The sequence below is a fragment of the Anolis sagrei genome, chromosome 1 (assembly GCF_037176765.1).
Source record: "Anolis sagrei isolate rAnoSag1 chromosome 1, rAnoSag1.mat, whole genome shotgun sequence".
Taxonomy (NCBI): domain Eukaryota; kingdom Metazoa; phylum Chordata; class Lepidosauria; order Squamata; family Dactyloidae; genus Anolis; species Anolis sagrei.
Window position 1 is genome coordinate 261,090,722 of NC_090021.1, and position 15,805 is coordinate 261,106,526.

At 39.0% G+C, this 15,805-nt stretch overlaps 1 protein-coding gene across 2 annotated transcripts in view; it reads right to left on the minus strand.

Moving 5' to 3' along the window:
* BBOX1 (gamma-butyrobetaine hydroxylase 1) overlaps window positions 1-15,805 on the minus strand; it is a 119,120-nt gene that overhangs the window by 12,946 nt on the left and 90,369 nt on the right. For both annotated transcript variants that reach the window (XM_067462698.1, XM_060765968.2), the window contains exon 4: window positions 12,080-12,278. In XM_067462698.1, the coding sequence (XP_067318799.1) occupies window positions 12,080-12,278 (199 nt within the window). The remainder of the gene's footprint in view (window positions 1-12,079; window positions 12,279-15,805) is intronic.

The window sequence follows — 15,805 nt, forward strand, 5'->3', positions numbered from 1 at the left end:
TAATAACAAATAGACAAAAGTTATAGAGTTTCGGCAAGGAGAGAATTATTAGACATCAAATCAGTGAATGAAAAACAAACATCATGAAGTTATCCATTTTTGGAAGAAATTAATTAAGAGCAGCAACAAAGACTCAGCTTAATTAGGTATATTATTTCATGTTTCTTCTAATAATTTATTCTAATGATTTAAACAGACCAAATCATATTAATAAATTTAACAAATTAAAAGTTGAAAGTGCTTAAAGCCATGTCAATTCATATTTGGGGGGGGGGCGCGGTGGGCAGTAAATACAGGAAATGGTCTATATGTATGAGCTAGTAATTTTAACTTCCCCTTCAAAAACATACTGTAGCAAAAACCATACAAAACGTTATGTGCCCCCCTCCCTCCCAATCTACTCAGTAGCTAGTACTGATGTGATTTTGGTTTTCTAAGAATTAATCATTATTTAAAAAGAAAAGGAATATCTTTCTATATAAAGAAAAGGAATATCAAATGATACCAACATTGGGAAATTCTTGCCTTGTAAACAAGTAGGAAAATACTAGAGGTAAAATTACATCTTTAACAGGGCAGGTTTTTTTTAATAGAATGAAAAAGATAATGGAATGGAATAGTTCTCTTTCAAGCCAAAGAAGTTTAAAAATACATCATCCCATGTTCTGGTTTTGCTTGAGGAATGGCTCCTGATTTTTTTTTTTACCTTTCACTGATAAAAAATATCAACATATAGCATTCCCATCATTTTGGAAGAGGATGGTCCTGATTAAACCTGTTGTTTGTCCTTTTCAGCTGCTTTTAAAATGGCCCAGTTTCTCCTTCCTTCTCCCTGTTTTCTCCTTTGTTCTCAGCTTATTTCCAATGTAGCAAACTGCATTCAATTTGTAAAGTACCACAGTACCTCAACAAGAAGGAGAGGAAAAGATTCAGGCATAAGCACACTGCTGCAATCTCTCCTAGCTTCAGTGTTCTCCTACATCAGTGGTTCACTGTGAGTCTCCAGATGTTTTGGCCTTCAACTCCCAGAAATCCTAACAGCTGGCAAACTGGCTGGGATTTCTGGGAGTTGTAGGTCAAAACACCTGGGGACCCACAGGCTGAGAACCACTGTCCTACAGGAATATTTTTTGCTACCTTGACCCCACTTTGTCACTTGCCCACATGGACGCTGCTTTTCATTTGTGAAATGTTGTAGGGTATGACACAATCGTAGGTGTGTGAATTTCATTGGGTTCTCTCAATAAAAGAGTACAATTACCCATAGATCAGTAGCAACAGCACAATCCTCCACAGTTGAAAATGATTTATTTTAGCTTGATTTATAGTTCTCTTTCAATACACTATACCCATGCTATATGAACCAACGAAGTAAGATCACAAAGTTTTGGATGGCGTGAGCATATTTTAGTTTTCACATAAATAGTACTCCAATAAAACTGGACAAACCTGCCAGTTTTGTCTGGCAGATATCTTGATTAATTGAACATTTTCCCTTCCTTAAGAAGGACCATTAGCCCATGGAAAAATCATTTAAGGGTTAGGCCAAAATTAGGAGTGGAACTTGCAGGATTTCATAGTTCTCCTGAAATGAACGGCTGCCTGTGTAACTCATGCAAAGGAAAGGAATAACCTTAACCGTGTTGATATTTGTAGTGGGGATGAGGAAGAGACAGTTTAAGCTCTAGCTTTCCAGTTTGAGTAGTAGTCAGTCAGATACACTTACAAACAAAATACATAGTTGTTTTGCTGGAAAGTCCATCATTCATTAATTAGGTCTCTTGCAGAGAAACCAGATAGCGTAGGGAAAGAAAAAAAAAAAGGAGGGGAGACTTCCTTTTCTATTTCCTCCTACTTAATTGGCTGCAAAGCTCCTATTAGCTATAAATCTCCTAGAGGGGTAATTTTTCTAATTAAAAAAGAGAAGTAATCACCATCACTATGCCTCCACTTCTTTCCTTTCTTTCTTCCACTTTACAGGACTCCCATTCCAAAATTTACTTACAGCCCAGAAGCTTTTTCACACAACACAATGATAGTTCCATGATTCTATTTTAGTTGCAGTTGTAGTTTGGTGTAGCACTAGAGCTCTTGGGATGAGAGTTCTTCATCTTTTTCCTGATCTAGAAATTCCAGGATTCTATCAGGTGGAAACTCTAACTGGAATCACAAACAGATGGGCCTGGAATCCTTTGAATGGAGACTTGTTTCCCCATTCTTCCTAGTGGCATGTATGCCTTGAAGCCGCATGTCCACTTTGGGAAACCTCCATAGGGTTTTCTTAGGCAAGGAATATTCACAGATCACCTTTCCAGTTCCTTCCTCTGGAATATAGCCTACGGTATCTGGGATTAATTGTGGAGGACTTAATCTAGGTCTTTCCTTTTCAGTCTCTGCATGTATGAAAAGGACACAGGGACCCTTTGAATTATCCAGCTATTGCACTACAATGCCACTTTAACTGCCATGTCAGCACTCAATTGAATCCTGAAATGTGTAGTTTGATGAGGTTTTAGAGCTGTCAGTCTGAGAATTCAAAATGCCTGTTCCTAAACCATCAATTGCAGGATTGCATATTCTGTTAAACCGAAGCCATAGCAATGCAAGTTACAGTAAAAAAAAGTCCAGTAGAGAGAGGGGGGAACTACTGAAATCTCTTGAGCTAAGAGTAACAGAGGATGTGCAGGTGCCTTTTTGTAGTTAAGAGTTGAATGTCACGTACAACTGCATTGCTGAGAGGATTGAGGTGCGTGTAGCCACATGTTTTGGTAAAAATCCTAACAGCACTTAAATAAAACCATTCCTCTATTTTTCTTTTTAATGAGACTCTCATTCACTGCATTTTGTTCTTCCCATCATTGCAGTCACACACATTAATATAGCAAATTTTCATGCCTCAGGTCTTTTCCACTCCTTTGGCTACTCCACTCTCAAACACCGCCTGCTTAATTCATCACATATTCACTATGCACAGCAGCCAATTGGCAAAAACAATGTTTCCAAATCAATGCCTTACTGTTATTCAGCTTCAGAATAATTGAGCAAACATTAATCTACTATCCTATGAAAGCTTTTGTAAGCAAACAGTTAATTTGTTTGCTTACTCCCACTAACCTAACCCATTGAAGAGTAATTACCAGATATACTCAGATATAAGCTGAACTTATGTATAAGTTTTGAGAACAAAATTATGGATTTTTGTATGATCTGTGGATAAGTAAGGGCAAATTTGTAGAAAGAAGTGCCACTGCCATCCTTGGCCACTGTTACCATTTTCCCATCCAAGCATTCAAATAGGGCAGAAGGAGTGCTGTGGCAAAGAAAATAGAGAAGGTTGTGGATTCTATGAGGTTTCCCTAGAACAGACTGAGCTCTTGTTTTTACTAATCTACTCAAAGAAGGGAATGATTTCTTTTTTTTTAAAAAAAGAGCTAAGGCATAGTACTCATATTGACACGTGAATATGTCAATCCAGGTTTTTTCAGTTGATTTTTTGACCAACAGTTCTAGACATTTATATGAGTATATAGATTAAGCTACTTTCTAAATGGGATGCAGATGAAACACAGGGTGGCAGGTTAATTAGCCAGCAAAAAACGAGCATAAATTGATCCCCCTTCCCTTGTTTGCACTTTGTTGTTTATTTGTTCAGTCACTTCCAACTTTTCGTGACCTCATGGGTCAGCCCATGCCAGAACTCTCTGTTAGCTATCACCACCCTCAGCTCCTTCAAGGTCAAGCCAGTCACTTCAAGGATACCATCCATCCATCTTGCCCTTGGTCAACCCCTTTTCCTTTTTCTTTCCATTTTCCTGTCTTCTCATTATGTGGCCAAAGTACTTCATCTTTGCCTCTAATAAGTATCCTTCCCTTCAGTGAGCATTCGGGCTTTATTTCCTAGAGTATGAACTGGTTTGATCTTCTTGCGGTCAAAGGCACTCTCAGAATTTTCCTCCAACACCACAGTTCAAAAGTGTCTATCTTCCATCACTAATCCTTCCTTATGGTCCAGCTCTCACATCCATAGGTTACTACAGGAAATACCACTGCTTTAACGATGTGGATCTTCATTGCCAGTGTGATGTCTCTATTTTTCAGTATTTTATCAACATTAGTCACTGCTCTATTCCCAAGAAGTAAATGTCTTCTGATTTCCTGGCTGCAGCCTGCATCTGCAGTAATCTTTGCACCTAGAAATACCGTACAAAGTTTGTCACTGCCTCCATGTTTCTCCCTCCATTTGCCAGTTATCAATCAGTCTGGTTGCCATAATCTTGTTTTTTTAAAAATATGTTTAACTGTAACCCAGCTTTTGCGCCTTGGTTATATATATATTTACACTATCCTTAGGTTATATCTCCAGGTTTTTTTCTATCCATTTGAACATAATCATAGCATACCTTTCCACTATCCTAACTGGGAAGGGGGGGGGGCAGAGATTCATAGACTGCCCCACCTCACAGAATACTACTGAGAAATTTTGGAGGATAGGGAATGACTTTTTATGATACAAAAAAAAAATCTCCTAGTATAATATCAAGTCATCTGAAAGTCATATTCTTCTTCGCAAGTTTGCTCGAGGAAGCACTTCTTTCAAGTCCCATCACCACTGATGGGATGTTTAATGAACATGTGAGAAAGTGTTTTATCAGTGGCTGCTTCAAGTGTCCAGAACTCATTGCCAAATGATGCTAGATTGGCATCCATTTTGTTGTCTTTCCACTGGAAGGCAAAATTTAAAAAATCCAGACATGTATTTGGCATTTAAGTTGGTTATTTTATTTGACTTGGTGCTTCTTTATTATTTATGTGTTTTAAATTATGATTTAATCCAATTTTTATTTGAATTGAATTATTACTCTAAGTTGCCTTGAATGCCCTTTTTTTTGGCAGAAAGGGGGGGATATAAATGAAATAAAACACATAAAAGCAATGGAACCAGAATAAACAAGCCAGGGAACTGTGACATGCAAGAGTTATAAACTGAAAATAAGTCAGTGGTGTGGTCTTTTTGTGTGCTTCCACAACCAATTTACTTCAGTTCTGTTCATCTTTTCAAATGGAAGTCTTCAGGCAGCCATTTGCTTCACTGTCTGCTTGTGCATACAGAAAGCAAGAGCAGCCTAAATGAGCAATCTGGGGGCATGTATGCACATGGAGCAAATGTGTGCGTGGCAAAGCACACCTAACAAAAACATGTAACAAAATCTAATTAAATTGGAAACTGGGGAAAATTTGGGGGGAAAAAATCAGGCTCAAAATAGAAGTTCATTAAAATGACAAAAATCCTCATTGGATATTCCACAATTGGTATGAAAACCTAACAGAAAAGCAATGTTTTGGTTTCTTCAAGATTCAGGTTTCTAATCTCTGCTCTTTCAAGGGCTAGGGTTGGAAACTTCAGGCAGGGACTGTTCTTGATGATGCATTCTCTTCGTTAAAAGGCGTTGGTGCATAAATTTTTATTATTTATTCATTTACAGTATTTATATTACATCCTTCTCACTCTGAAGGGTACTCAGGGTAGATCACAATGTATACATACACAACAAATATTCAATGTCTAGCCCAAAAAAAGCTACAGTAGTAGAGGAATGGACACAGAACATGTATGAGGTACCACAAAAATATGTATGTGTTCTAAGTATACAATATGGTCAGAAACAGAAAAAGAAAGAGAGAGGGGGATAGGGTAAAAAAGTAGGAATAAATCAAAAGGGCCCAACCACCAGAACAGCATGGACACAGTTTGGGATGAAGGGGGAATGACAATCTCAAGAACAAACAAAATTATGGACAGTAAAGGGACAGAAGTGCTGTGCAAAATATTGTTTTATACAATGTGATCTACCTTTAAATGTTATGTGACCTGGGACTGATCAATTAACCTGTACTAGCTTTAATCATACCGCTTTCAGTTGCAGCTGAACCCAAATTACAAATGAAGTTTTTAACAGGCTGACACTTGGCAGACATGCAGGTGAGTACAAAGTATTTAAAAATCATACCTAGTGGATGATTGCAATGTAAGGACAGTAATGTAAAGGAATGTGGTCCTGTACATTGTAGGATAGGTAGTCAAAACTGCATCAATGTATGTAGATTCCCCTCTGATATACAATGCTGAAAGGTATACAGTTGAATAAATCTGACTTTCCACAGCAAGCCCTAGATTGTCCTTAGGAAGTGCTATCTTACTTTTCTAAGGACACATCTTGCATTTATCAGATGTACTGTGTGTTTCAATCTAAGGAATTTGTATTTAATCTGTTCTATTTCACCATGTTTCTGATTTGCAAGCTGCAATATTTGGGGAAATAGTAAACTATGAAAAGCTGTCCACACATCAGCTAGGATGCAAGCTTGGTACTTCACAATTCCTCGGTGATCTGATTGTTTTGAAACAATGGGGTACAGCCATCTCCAAGAACCAGATTTATTATCTCTGAAGTCTACTGATTGCCTCATGTGTCTAGAAGCTACATTAACAAATCTTATCATTATCTATAGCAACTATAACTTTTATTACAGTTCCACAGACTTTCTCAAATCATACAGATTAAATCAAGTATTTCTAAATGTAATACAGAAATCTTCCTTCCTTTAAAAAAAATCACTGTTTTGTCTAGATGCAAGTCTGGCAATGCTAAAATCCCCTTTCTGTAGACTTGCTAACATAATTAACAATGTGACTTTAAATATTAGTTATAGCATAATGGAAATGCAATAAGGAAGTGCACATTCATTGTCAATTATTGTCTACTGAAAATGATTTTTTCTGTCTTTGTGCAATATTTGTGTAGACTAGAAATAGGAACATCCCAAATGTTATGTCTGTATTGTCAATGACCAACCAATTTTAGCATAAGAAGATGAAATTGTTGTTTTATTTCCATCATTTGCTGATTATTTGGATGAAGCTGCCACTTTCCTCATTCGCAAACAAGGGACTAATGACAGTGAAGGATCGGCTTTATTCATTCTCAACTTTGCAATTAACCACTTGGCTGGGCATACCCCACCCCCACCCCCTTTAATGTGCTATACTTATCCAACACTACATACACAAATACAATTTCCATGTGGCTTTGTACAAAAATATTATCAGTGGGAAGTAAATCAATGCCACTGCTTCTGTGCTCTAATATGGAAAGAATGTGAATCTTCTAGCCAAGCTTTGGAATATTTCTTGTCCTTTTCCTCTCCTTCTATTTATTTAAATAGCTTCAGCCAAAGGAAGAGAGACACAATTTGTTTCTCACATTGTTAAAGTTTGCTCAAAGCAGACATTTAACTGGATATGTTCTTTTATGAAGCAAAAGTTAGAGACAAAAAATTCCATCTTGGGTTTTCAGCTTTTGAGAATAAACTAAAATGTATCACTACATGTGGCATCACTACAGATGGTAATGTTTAAATGTGGGATGTATGCTATGCACCCCTCCTTTACAAGTCAAAGGAAATGATCAATTAACAGAATATCCATGCATATTTTGATGATGGCTGTACAAAGGTGGCTTTGGGATTTATGCAAGATCCCATGCAATCAGGAGAGAGACATCCAACGAATTAGGCTGGGCTCCCTCAGGCTTCAATCCAAGTGCTTCCCAGATAGAATAAGGGAGTAAGAGAAAGAACAGCTGGCAAAGGTATTTGAAAATTCAGATGCACTGACTGGTGCAAAAGGGGGAAATATGGCAACAGAATAGAGTTGCAAAACTGTGGTTAGCATTATTAGGGATGTACGAGCTTCAAATTATCAAAGGATAATACTTCTATCTCTATCACTTTACTGGGTGGAAGAAACTTTCTCTTAGCCTGAGAATCTGTAGTTTTGCAATGACAAAAATGATGACAGAGGACAGTTAATGTGTATCTTGAAAGGGTTCTCAACCTGTGGGTCCCCAGGTGTTTTGGCCTACAACTCTCAGAAATCCCAGCCAGTTTACCAGCTGTTAGGATTTCTGGGAGTTGAAGGCCAAAACATCTGGGGACCCACAGGTTGAGAATCACTGCGTTATTCAAAATATAGACTGGTTTCAAGCTTATCTGACCAAAATGGCCCTTAGTCATTAAATCCTTGGAAGTATTCTTTATAGAGGAAGCAGTATTGATATCTCCAGAAGACTTCAGTTCTGTCCTTCACAAGATCACAATTCCTGATTGATTGTTTGTTTTGGAAATAAGAGGAAGGCAACAGCAAACCTTTGAATAAATTTTGCAGAGAAAATCCTAACATAGGGTCACCATATGTTGGAGTCAACTTGAAGGAATGCAACATCATCAATGACAACATTATAATTTATGGTTATTTGTATTTGTATTAAATATAGGGCACTTAGAAGGGCTATTAATCCTTGAAAGGCTGTTTATAATATGCTAAACAAACTAAAAGTACATCCACATCTCACAAAAGCAGTCTGAGAGACAGTGGGCTCCTGATGCTGTCCAAACATCTGGAAGTGGGGACAACTGTTAAACCAACAGAGGAGTTTCTGCAGGATTGTATTTTGATCATCTGTTGCTGAAGTGACCCTACTTCATCACACTAGAGAAAACATCCACTTAAAATCCCGTTTCTGCCTCCTGCAGAATTCTGGTGTTTGTAGTTTAGTGAGGCTGTTAAAGTTGTTAAAAGTACAAATCCCAGAATTCTGCAGGAGGCAAAAACCAGGTTTTAAGTGGATTTTTTCCTCTAGTGTGATGAGGCCAAGATATACCATAAAGTCTGGCTATAACAAACCTCTCTTATGTTATGACCCAAACACACTGATATTTATGGTGTTTCACAGATTGCAATAGATCTGTTTTATAGGAGGGTAGATGTATAATGAAGTTTGCCCATGCCTTCCTTAAAGGTTAGGGGAGTCATTTCCAGGAAAAAGAGACTTTTTCATTAAAATGAGTTCAGGCATTTCTAGAAAGATGGACACTCTTTAAGGCAAACAAACTAGTCAAACATGAGCAAGGCAAAACTACAGTTAGGTTGATCTGTAATTGGTTATGTTAATGAACCCATCAGGATGATGTCCTTAAGAGCAGCCAGGTATTCCTGGACGACTTCTTTCCCAATTTGGGGTTGGATGTCCTCCAATCCCTCATCCACTCCATCTTGCTGAGGTTGAAGACTCTCTTTTTGTGAGAAGACCGAGGCAAAGAAGGCATTAAGTAGTTCTGCCTTTTCCCTGTCCCCTGTCAGCATTGCCCCATCTTCTCCTCGAAGAGGTCCTATCGCCTCCTTGTTTTTCCTTTTTCTACTGACATAAGAATAGAAGCCCTTTTTGTTGTTTTTAATGTCCCTGGCAAGTCTGAGCTCGTTTTTTGCTTTAGCTTTGCGGACCTTTTCCCTACAGGTGTTGGCTATTTGTTTGAATTCTTCTTTGGTGATTTCTCCCTTTTTCCACTTCTTGTGCATGTCTCTTTTGTGTCTTAGCACAGTTAGAAGTTCTTTGGACATCCATTCTGGCTTCTTTGCACTTGTCCTATTTTTTCTCTTTGTTGGCACGGTTTGCAATTGCGCCTTGAGTATTTCACTCTTGAGAAATTCCCATCCATCCGTAACTCCCTTGTCTTTTAGTATCTGTGTCCACGGAATGCTGCTCAGCGTTTCCTTCATTTTTTGGAAATCAGCTCTCCTAAAGTCCAAAATGCGGGTTTGACTTGTCTTAGTTTCGGCCTTCCTTTGTACCTCAAATTGCAGGAGCACATGGTCACTTGCCCCTAAGGATCCTACCACTTCGACCGCATCGATCAGGTCCTCCGCATTTGTTAGGATGAGATCAAGAGTAGCCAATCCCCTTGTTGCCTCTTCTACCTTCTGGACCATGAAATTGTCTGCAAGGCAAGCGAGGAATTTGTTGGACCTTGTACTCTTGGCCGAGTTTGTTTTCCAGCAAATATCGGGATAGTTGAAATCGCCCATGACTACTACATCTCTTCTCTGTGCCTGTTTGGTCAACTGTTGGCAGAAGACTTCAAATTCTTCCTCCTGGCTTGGGGGTCTGTAGTAGACGCCTACAACGACATCTTTTTGAGTCCCAGTTCCCTTAATTCTTATCCAGATGATTTCAAGCTGGTTTCCCAGATTGCTGTCTTGAATCTCTTCTGCAGCATAAGAGTTTTTGACATATAAGGCTACTCCGCCTCCTCTCCCCTTTGTTCGGTTTCTGTGAAAGAGGTTATACCCCTCGATATCTACATTCCAGCGATAGGAGTCATCCCACCAGGTTTCAGTGATCCCTATGATATCATATTTGTGGTGTTGTGCTAAAAGTTGGAGTTCGTCTTGTTTATTTCCCATGCTCTGTGCATTAGTGTAGAGACATGTGAGCCCCTGAGATCTTCCCTTGAACTGTTTAATTGGGATTATTGTGCTTTTGGTACTTGGTCCTTGTTGTGTTTGTGCAGCCCTCCGTTTAGCCTTCTGGCGATTCCTAGACATTATGGGTAAAGTAGTGTTCGCAAGGCTGTTGTCCCCCTCCCCCGTATTGATGTCACTCTGGATTGATGTCTGCCACTCTGCAAATCTTCTCTAAGTCTATACTGGTTATGAATGCTCAGGAGGTTGCCTTTGATCTAACTAAATGTGCCTAAACCTGCAATGATCTGTGAACTCTCATACAGTCATAGCATAGAAAAATATGTACCTTTATCCATTTTGAAATTACATTTTTGTAGCCCGGTTTTTTACTATGTGGGGATTAAATGACACAGAGAGAGCTTCAGTATGATTCAAACTTTGAGTCTGTCTTGAATAAATGTCTATTTCTCTTGTACATATCATAAAAGTATACCATTTATTTCCAAGTTGGGAAGATTTTGATGATTTTGGACAAAGAATTGGCAGATAAATAACCCGAATTGTTACGGATGAACTGGAAAGCAAATTAGGCAGAAAAGTTGGATCCAAAGTTAAAGTCAGTTCACTCTTGAATACTGATATAAGTTCTCATTCATGGACAGTGCCACTAATTATGATACTTGTCAAGCCGAAGTTATTGTCACTCGGAAAATTGCTTTATTGCTTGTGAGCAGCTTTAGGTCCCTCAAGAGGAGAAAGACAGCACAAAAATGCAATAAATGAGATTATGTATATCATAATTCATTTTGATGCCTACCCCAAGGGTTCAAATGGATTGCTCACAAGTGAATTTTGATTCTTAATAAATTCAAGTTCTATGTTGGACTGCTAGTAGACACTTCCATGTCATACTCCAAGAACTCTCTTGAAATGGGGATCACTGCTAATAACATACCTTCTAACTTCAATACTGCTGCTAAGGAAGTCATTTCTTTCCTTAATGTGTTCAGCTGAAAGGTTTTTTAAAAATGGTTTGTGGAACATTTAGGAGGTCTCATCCCATGCAACATCATACCATTCATCTGTAACCATCATTTGAATGTCATTCACATGTCATTAATTAAAGAACAACTCTGTACCAATTTGGTGTCTATTACCAGCGACAAATAATCCTCCAGTTATTGCACTCAGTTTCCAAGTGGTCTCAACCAGTAAGGGTCCGAATATAATAGTGGTCCTTAAAGAAGCAAATCCTCCAGTATTGGCACAAACACAGGTGGATCTTCTGCTAATTGGATTAGAAGGGGAACCCCTAGCCTCCTTGGATAATAAAGCATATTTATTTATTAAAATATTTCTATCCAGTTCTCTCTCTATGCCTGTCTGTTTCAAGACAGCATACAAGTAAAATCAAAACAGTTTCAAATACAAAATAAATAAATTATAACATATTACTTAAAATGAACAAGCATTAGACTATTGGAGTGTTTTTCCGAATTACCTTTTCAGTAATAGTAAATACCTTTGCTGTTGCTGAAATTACTGGAAAGGTAAACTGTCAAAGAAAACAAAGAATAAAAAACTGATCCATCCCAAGGAGGATTTGAATTGGCTGGAACGTTTTACTTTCATTTGAACCTTTTTGGGCTGCATTAGTATTACCAATGTAAATCAGAGTAATAGAATGTTCTTGTAAAAATTAACCAATGATGCAGTATTCTGAGATGTCCACTAGGATATACTTCTGAAGCACAAGAATGCATAAACATTTTAACTCACCCGTAAAATGTCAGGCGGAGGAATCCAATTCGTTGCCCTAGTTTAAGCAGCTCTCCCTGTCTACTAGCAGCTCCTGTTAGCAGTACGATTCCCATCTTTTTAAGGGTGGTCAACCATTTATATGCACTTGTGTCACTATGCAGGACCTCTTCAAAGGCCATTGTTGGAAGGTGAAGATCAGAACCCCAACACTGACGATCTGTAAAAATCATATTTCAAAAAAAGTACAAATTACATAGATTTACTTAGTCTAGAGTTAAATGGAATGAATTCATACTCATAGTATCCCTATTTTTTCTTGATATGTTGGGTTTATTTCCTCATGCTGATTACTATGAGCCTGATTCTAGCAATGGGCAGTAAGTAGGGTTGTGTGTCGATCCCATTTCCTTCGGTACCTGCGGCACATCAGGCACCTTCAGGAGCATGTAACGAGAAGGGGGCCCCTAACACAAAACCTTGCTTGACATGAAAGCAAGCAGAAGCCAATCATCGGCTTCCCTCTGCTTTCGTGAGCACATGGCACTCCATGCTTCCTTGCCTTGGAAAGAGAGAGTGCATGTTTGGCGTGCAGGCCCAGAAAGTTTGCGCCTGCCTGCAGCTGAGCACCTCTCCTCTAGTGTAAAACAGCATCAAATGATAGGAAGGGGAGCCTGGGAAGCCACCCCCATAATGGGCTGACAGAAAACTGATCTTTTGGTGCCCCAGAGCGAAAACAGATATCTGCCCTACTGATTTTGGGAGACTCCCAAAAAACAGATCGGGATCCCCACCAAAAACCAGGACATGAAATGGGTCAAGGTTTACCCTGAAAGCACAACCCTAATGGGCAGATTGATGCAGTTATCTCAGACAGCAGATGGTGAAGGCAGGTAGTGGCAGTGGAGCACAGGGAGAAAAGAGCTGCCACGCAACCTGTCCTGTACCCTGCAAGCTCTGTATCTGATGAAGTACAGATCCATGTCTTACAAGATTTTTTTAATTAGTACAGCTCAAAGGCTCTACATTTCATTCTTCTGTCTGCTTGTTGCAGTCTATTCGTTTTTTATATTTATGCTGTTGATAGCCTGATTATAAGATTCTTGTAGGTTTTTCAGGCTGTATAAAATGTTCTAGAAGCATTCTCTCCGTTCACCTGCATCTGTGGCAAGAATCCCCAGAGGTTGTGGTCATATTTAGGCTTTCCATCTGAACAAAACCAATTTGTGCAATGCAAGTGCAGTGGCAGTCTCTCCTATACGAATTGGTTAATCACTGCTGAGATTTTTCACTTGTCAATCATGCCTTTGCTGAAGACCTTGTGAGATTTGCCCTTTTATTGTTTTTTGTTGAATGCCACACTGCACGATTACTGATGACTAAGACTTAAATGGCCAGTGAAAGGGCTTTGCAGATTTCTTTTTGCTTACAACTGTGCCATTATAAAAAGGAAAAAATTAGGGGCAATAAGGAAGTAAAGTCCTTTCTTTCATTATAGGAAATTATATCAAGGAGCAAATGCAAGACACAAGTCAGGAACATGTGAAAGGCTAGTATACAAAGATGTAGCCATGTTAGTCTTGAATATCAGTATGCAAAGGGATTTTGTAGCACCTTAGAGATTAACTGAGGGAAAGAGGTTGGTAGCATATGCTTTTGTAGACTAAGTCTACTTTCTCAGGTACACAAAGCAAAGTATCTAAGAACAGACCCAGTATACCAACTCTGTTCACCCATCTACTTGGAAATATAATCACGGGGCCTAACAACATTACCAACAATATTAGATGTACTTTTACTTGCTCATGATGTAATGTGATATGCTGTATACCATCATCTGTCAACAATGCCCTTCAGCATTCTAGACTGTCAACCTTGCCAGTCTCTGTGCCAGAGGATAAATTGACATAAATCAGACATTAAGAATGGGAATTTACAAAGTCATATTTCAGAATGCTTTAATCTTCCTGGGCATCCCATCTGTGACTTCAGAATAGCTGTCCTTGGACATAAAAACAGTACAAAGGAAAATAGAAAAAACCCCAGAGAAATTGGAATACACCCACAAACTCAAATACATCGACAATGGGTTGAACAGAGACAATGGCTTTCTGGCACCCTACACCCAAAGGGCACAATTAAAACTGAATTTTTCACCTTATCACCACATCCACCATTTGCATGGCTATTCACACAGTCTGTCTCTAAGGTCTGTTTCCAAGAACTTCACTCCATGCATCTGAGGAAACAGTCTCACTCTACAAAAGCATATGCTACCAACGTCTTTCTCTCAGCTAGCAAAAAAACAAAAAACAAAAAAAAACTAATTGCTCTTGCAGCAGCACTTATAACAGGAAGTAATAAAAGTTAAAAACAATGCAACCAGGAAGCATTTAATGGAAGAAACAGAATGAGTTCCTCAGAGATGACCAACTAAGATCTTGGACATGGGAGCTGCCTCTTCTGGATAAAAAAGCTGCATGATTTCTCAGTGTGGAGACACATGATAGCAAAAAGGCAATGCTACAGAAGTAATAACTGCTTCTAACATGAAACTGATGTACATGCCATGTGATTTAAAATATTCCTTAGAAGAAGGCTAGGCAAAGTATGGCACACAGGATGTTCCTGGACTACAACTCCCAGCATTTCTCACCACTTGATATTCCCGCTACTGATAGTTTCAGCCTAGAAATCAGTTTTTGTCCATTCCTGTCTTCAACTGAATTTCCCCATTATCCCTTGAAGACCTAGAAAGATTGCAGCAGTTCCTGTCAAGACAAACAAGCTGAGCTTCAAAACAGAATTGCTTACACAGTGCCTACAACTTTGTGTCCATCTTCCATTAAACAATACATTAAACAAATGGATTCCTACTAGGTCATAAGCAATCCACATTAAGTATCAAGCGTACAATGTGTGATGGGAGTAAATGAGAAGACAGAGGCAGATAGATCACAAGGGAAGACATCTCATAGTAAAAAAAATATATCTCAAGGCTGCTTTTTCAAAAGCATTTGACTAGCTAGTGTTGCAAACAGGTTGTTGGATTAAATGAATTCCTTCTCTTGCCCTGTCAGGCTTTTCTCATGGATATATGAAGCCCTGTTGTCATGTGCTTTCCCAAGAACATGCAACGAAATAACTAGAGATCTATTTATTTACTTTTGGTGACATTACAAAGAGCCTAACTGATGCTAGATCATGAGCAGTGTGTGCGTGCCTTTAGTCTAAATACATGTCGAATATCCCTTATCCGAAATGCTTAGGATTAGAAGTGTTTTGGATTTCAGATATATTTTTGGATTTTGCAATACCAGTGTTTGCACATACGGTATGTATATAATGACATACCACGGAGGTGGGACCCATGTCTAGACTCAAGATTCATTTATGTTCAATATATACCTTATATTGGTCATGAACCGGTGCTTGGCCGCTGTCTTGGACTGGATGAGGGACAACAGATTGAAACTAAATCCAGACAAGACAGAGGTACTCCTGCTCAGTCGTAAGACCGAACAGGGTACGGGGTTACAGCCTGTGCTGGACGGGGTCACACTCCCCCTGAAAGCTCAGGTACGCAGTCTGGGAGTTCTCCTGGATTCATCGCTGAGCCTGGAACCCCAGGTCTCAGCGGTGGTCAGGGGAGCATTCGCACAATTAAAACTTGTGCGCCAGCTGCGTCTGTACCTTGGGAGGGCTGACTTGGCCATGGTAGTACACGCTTTGGTTACATCCCACTTA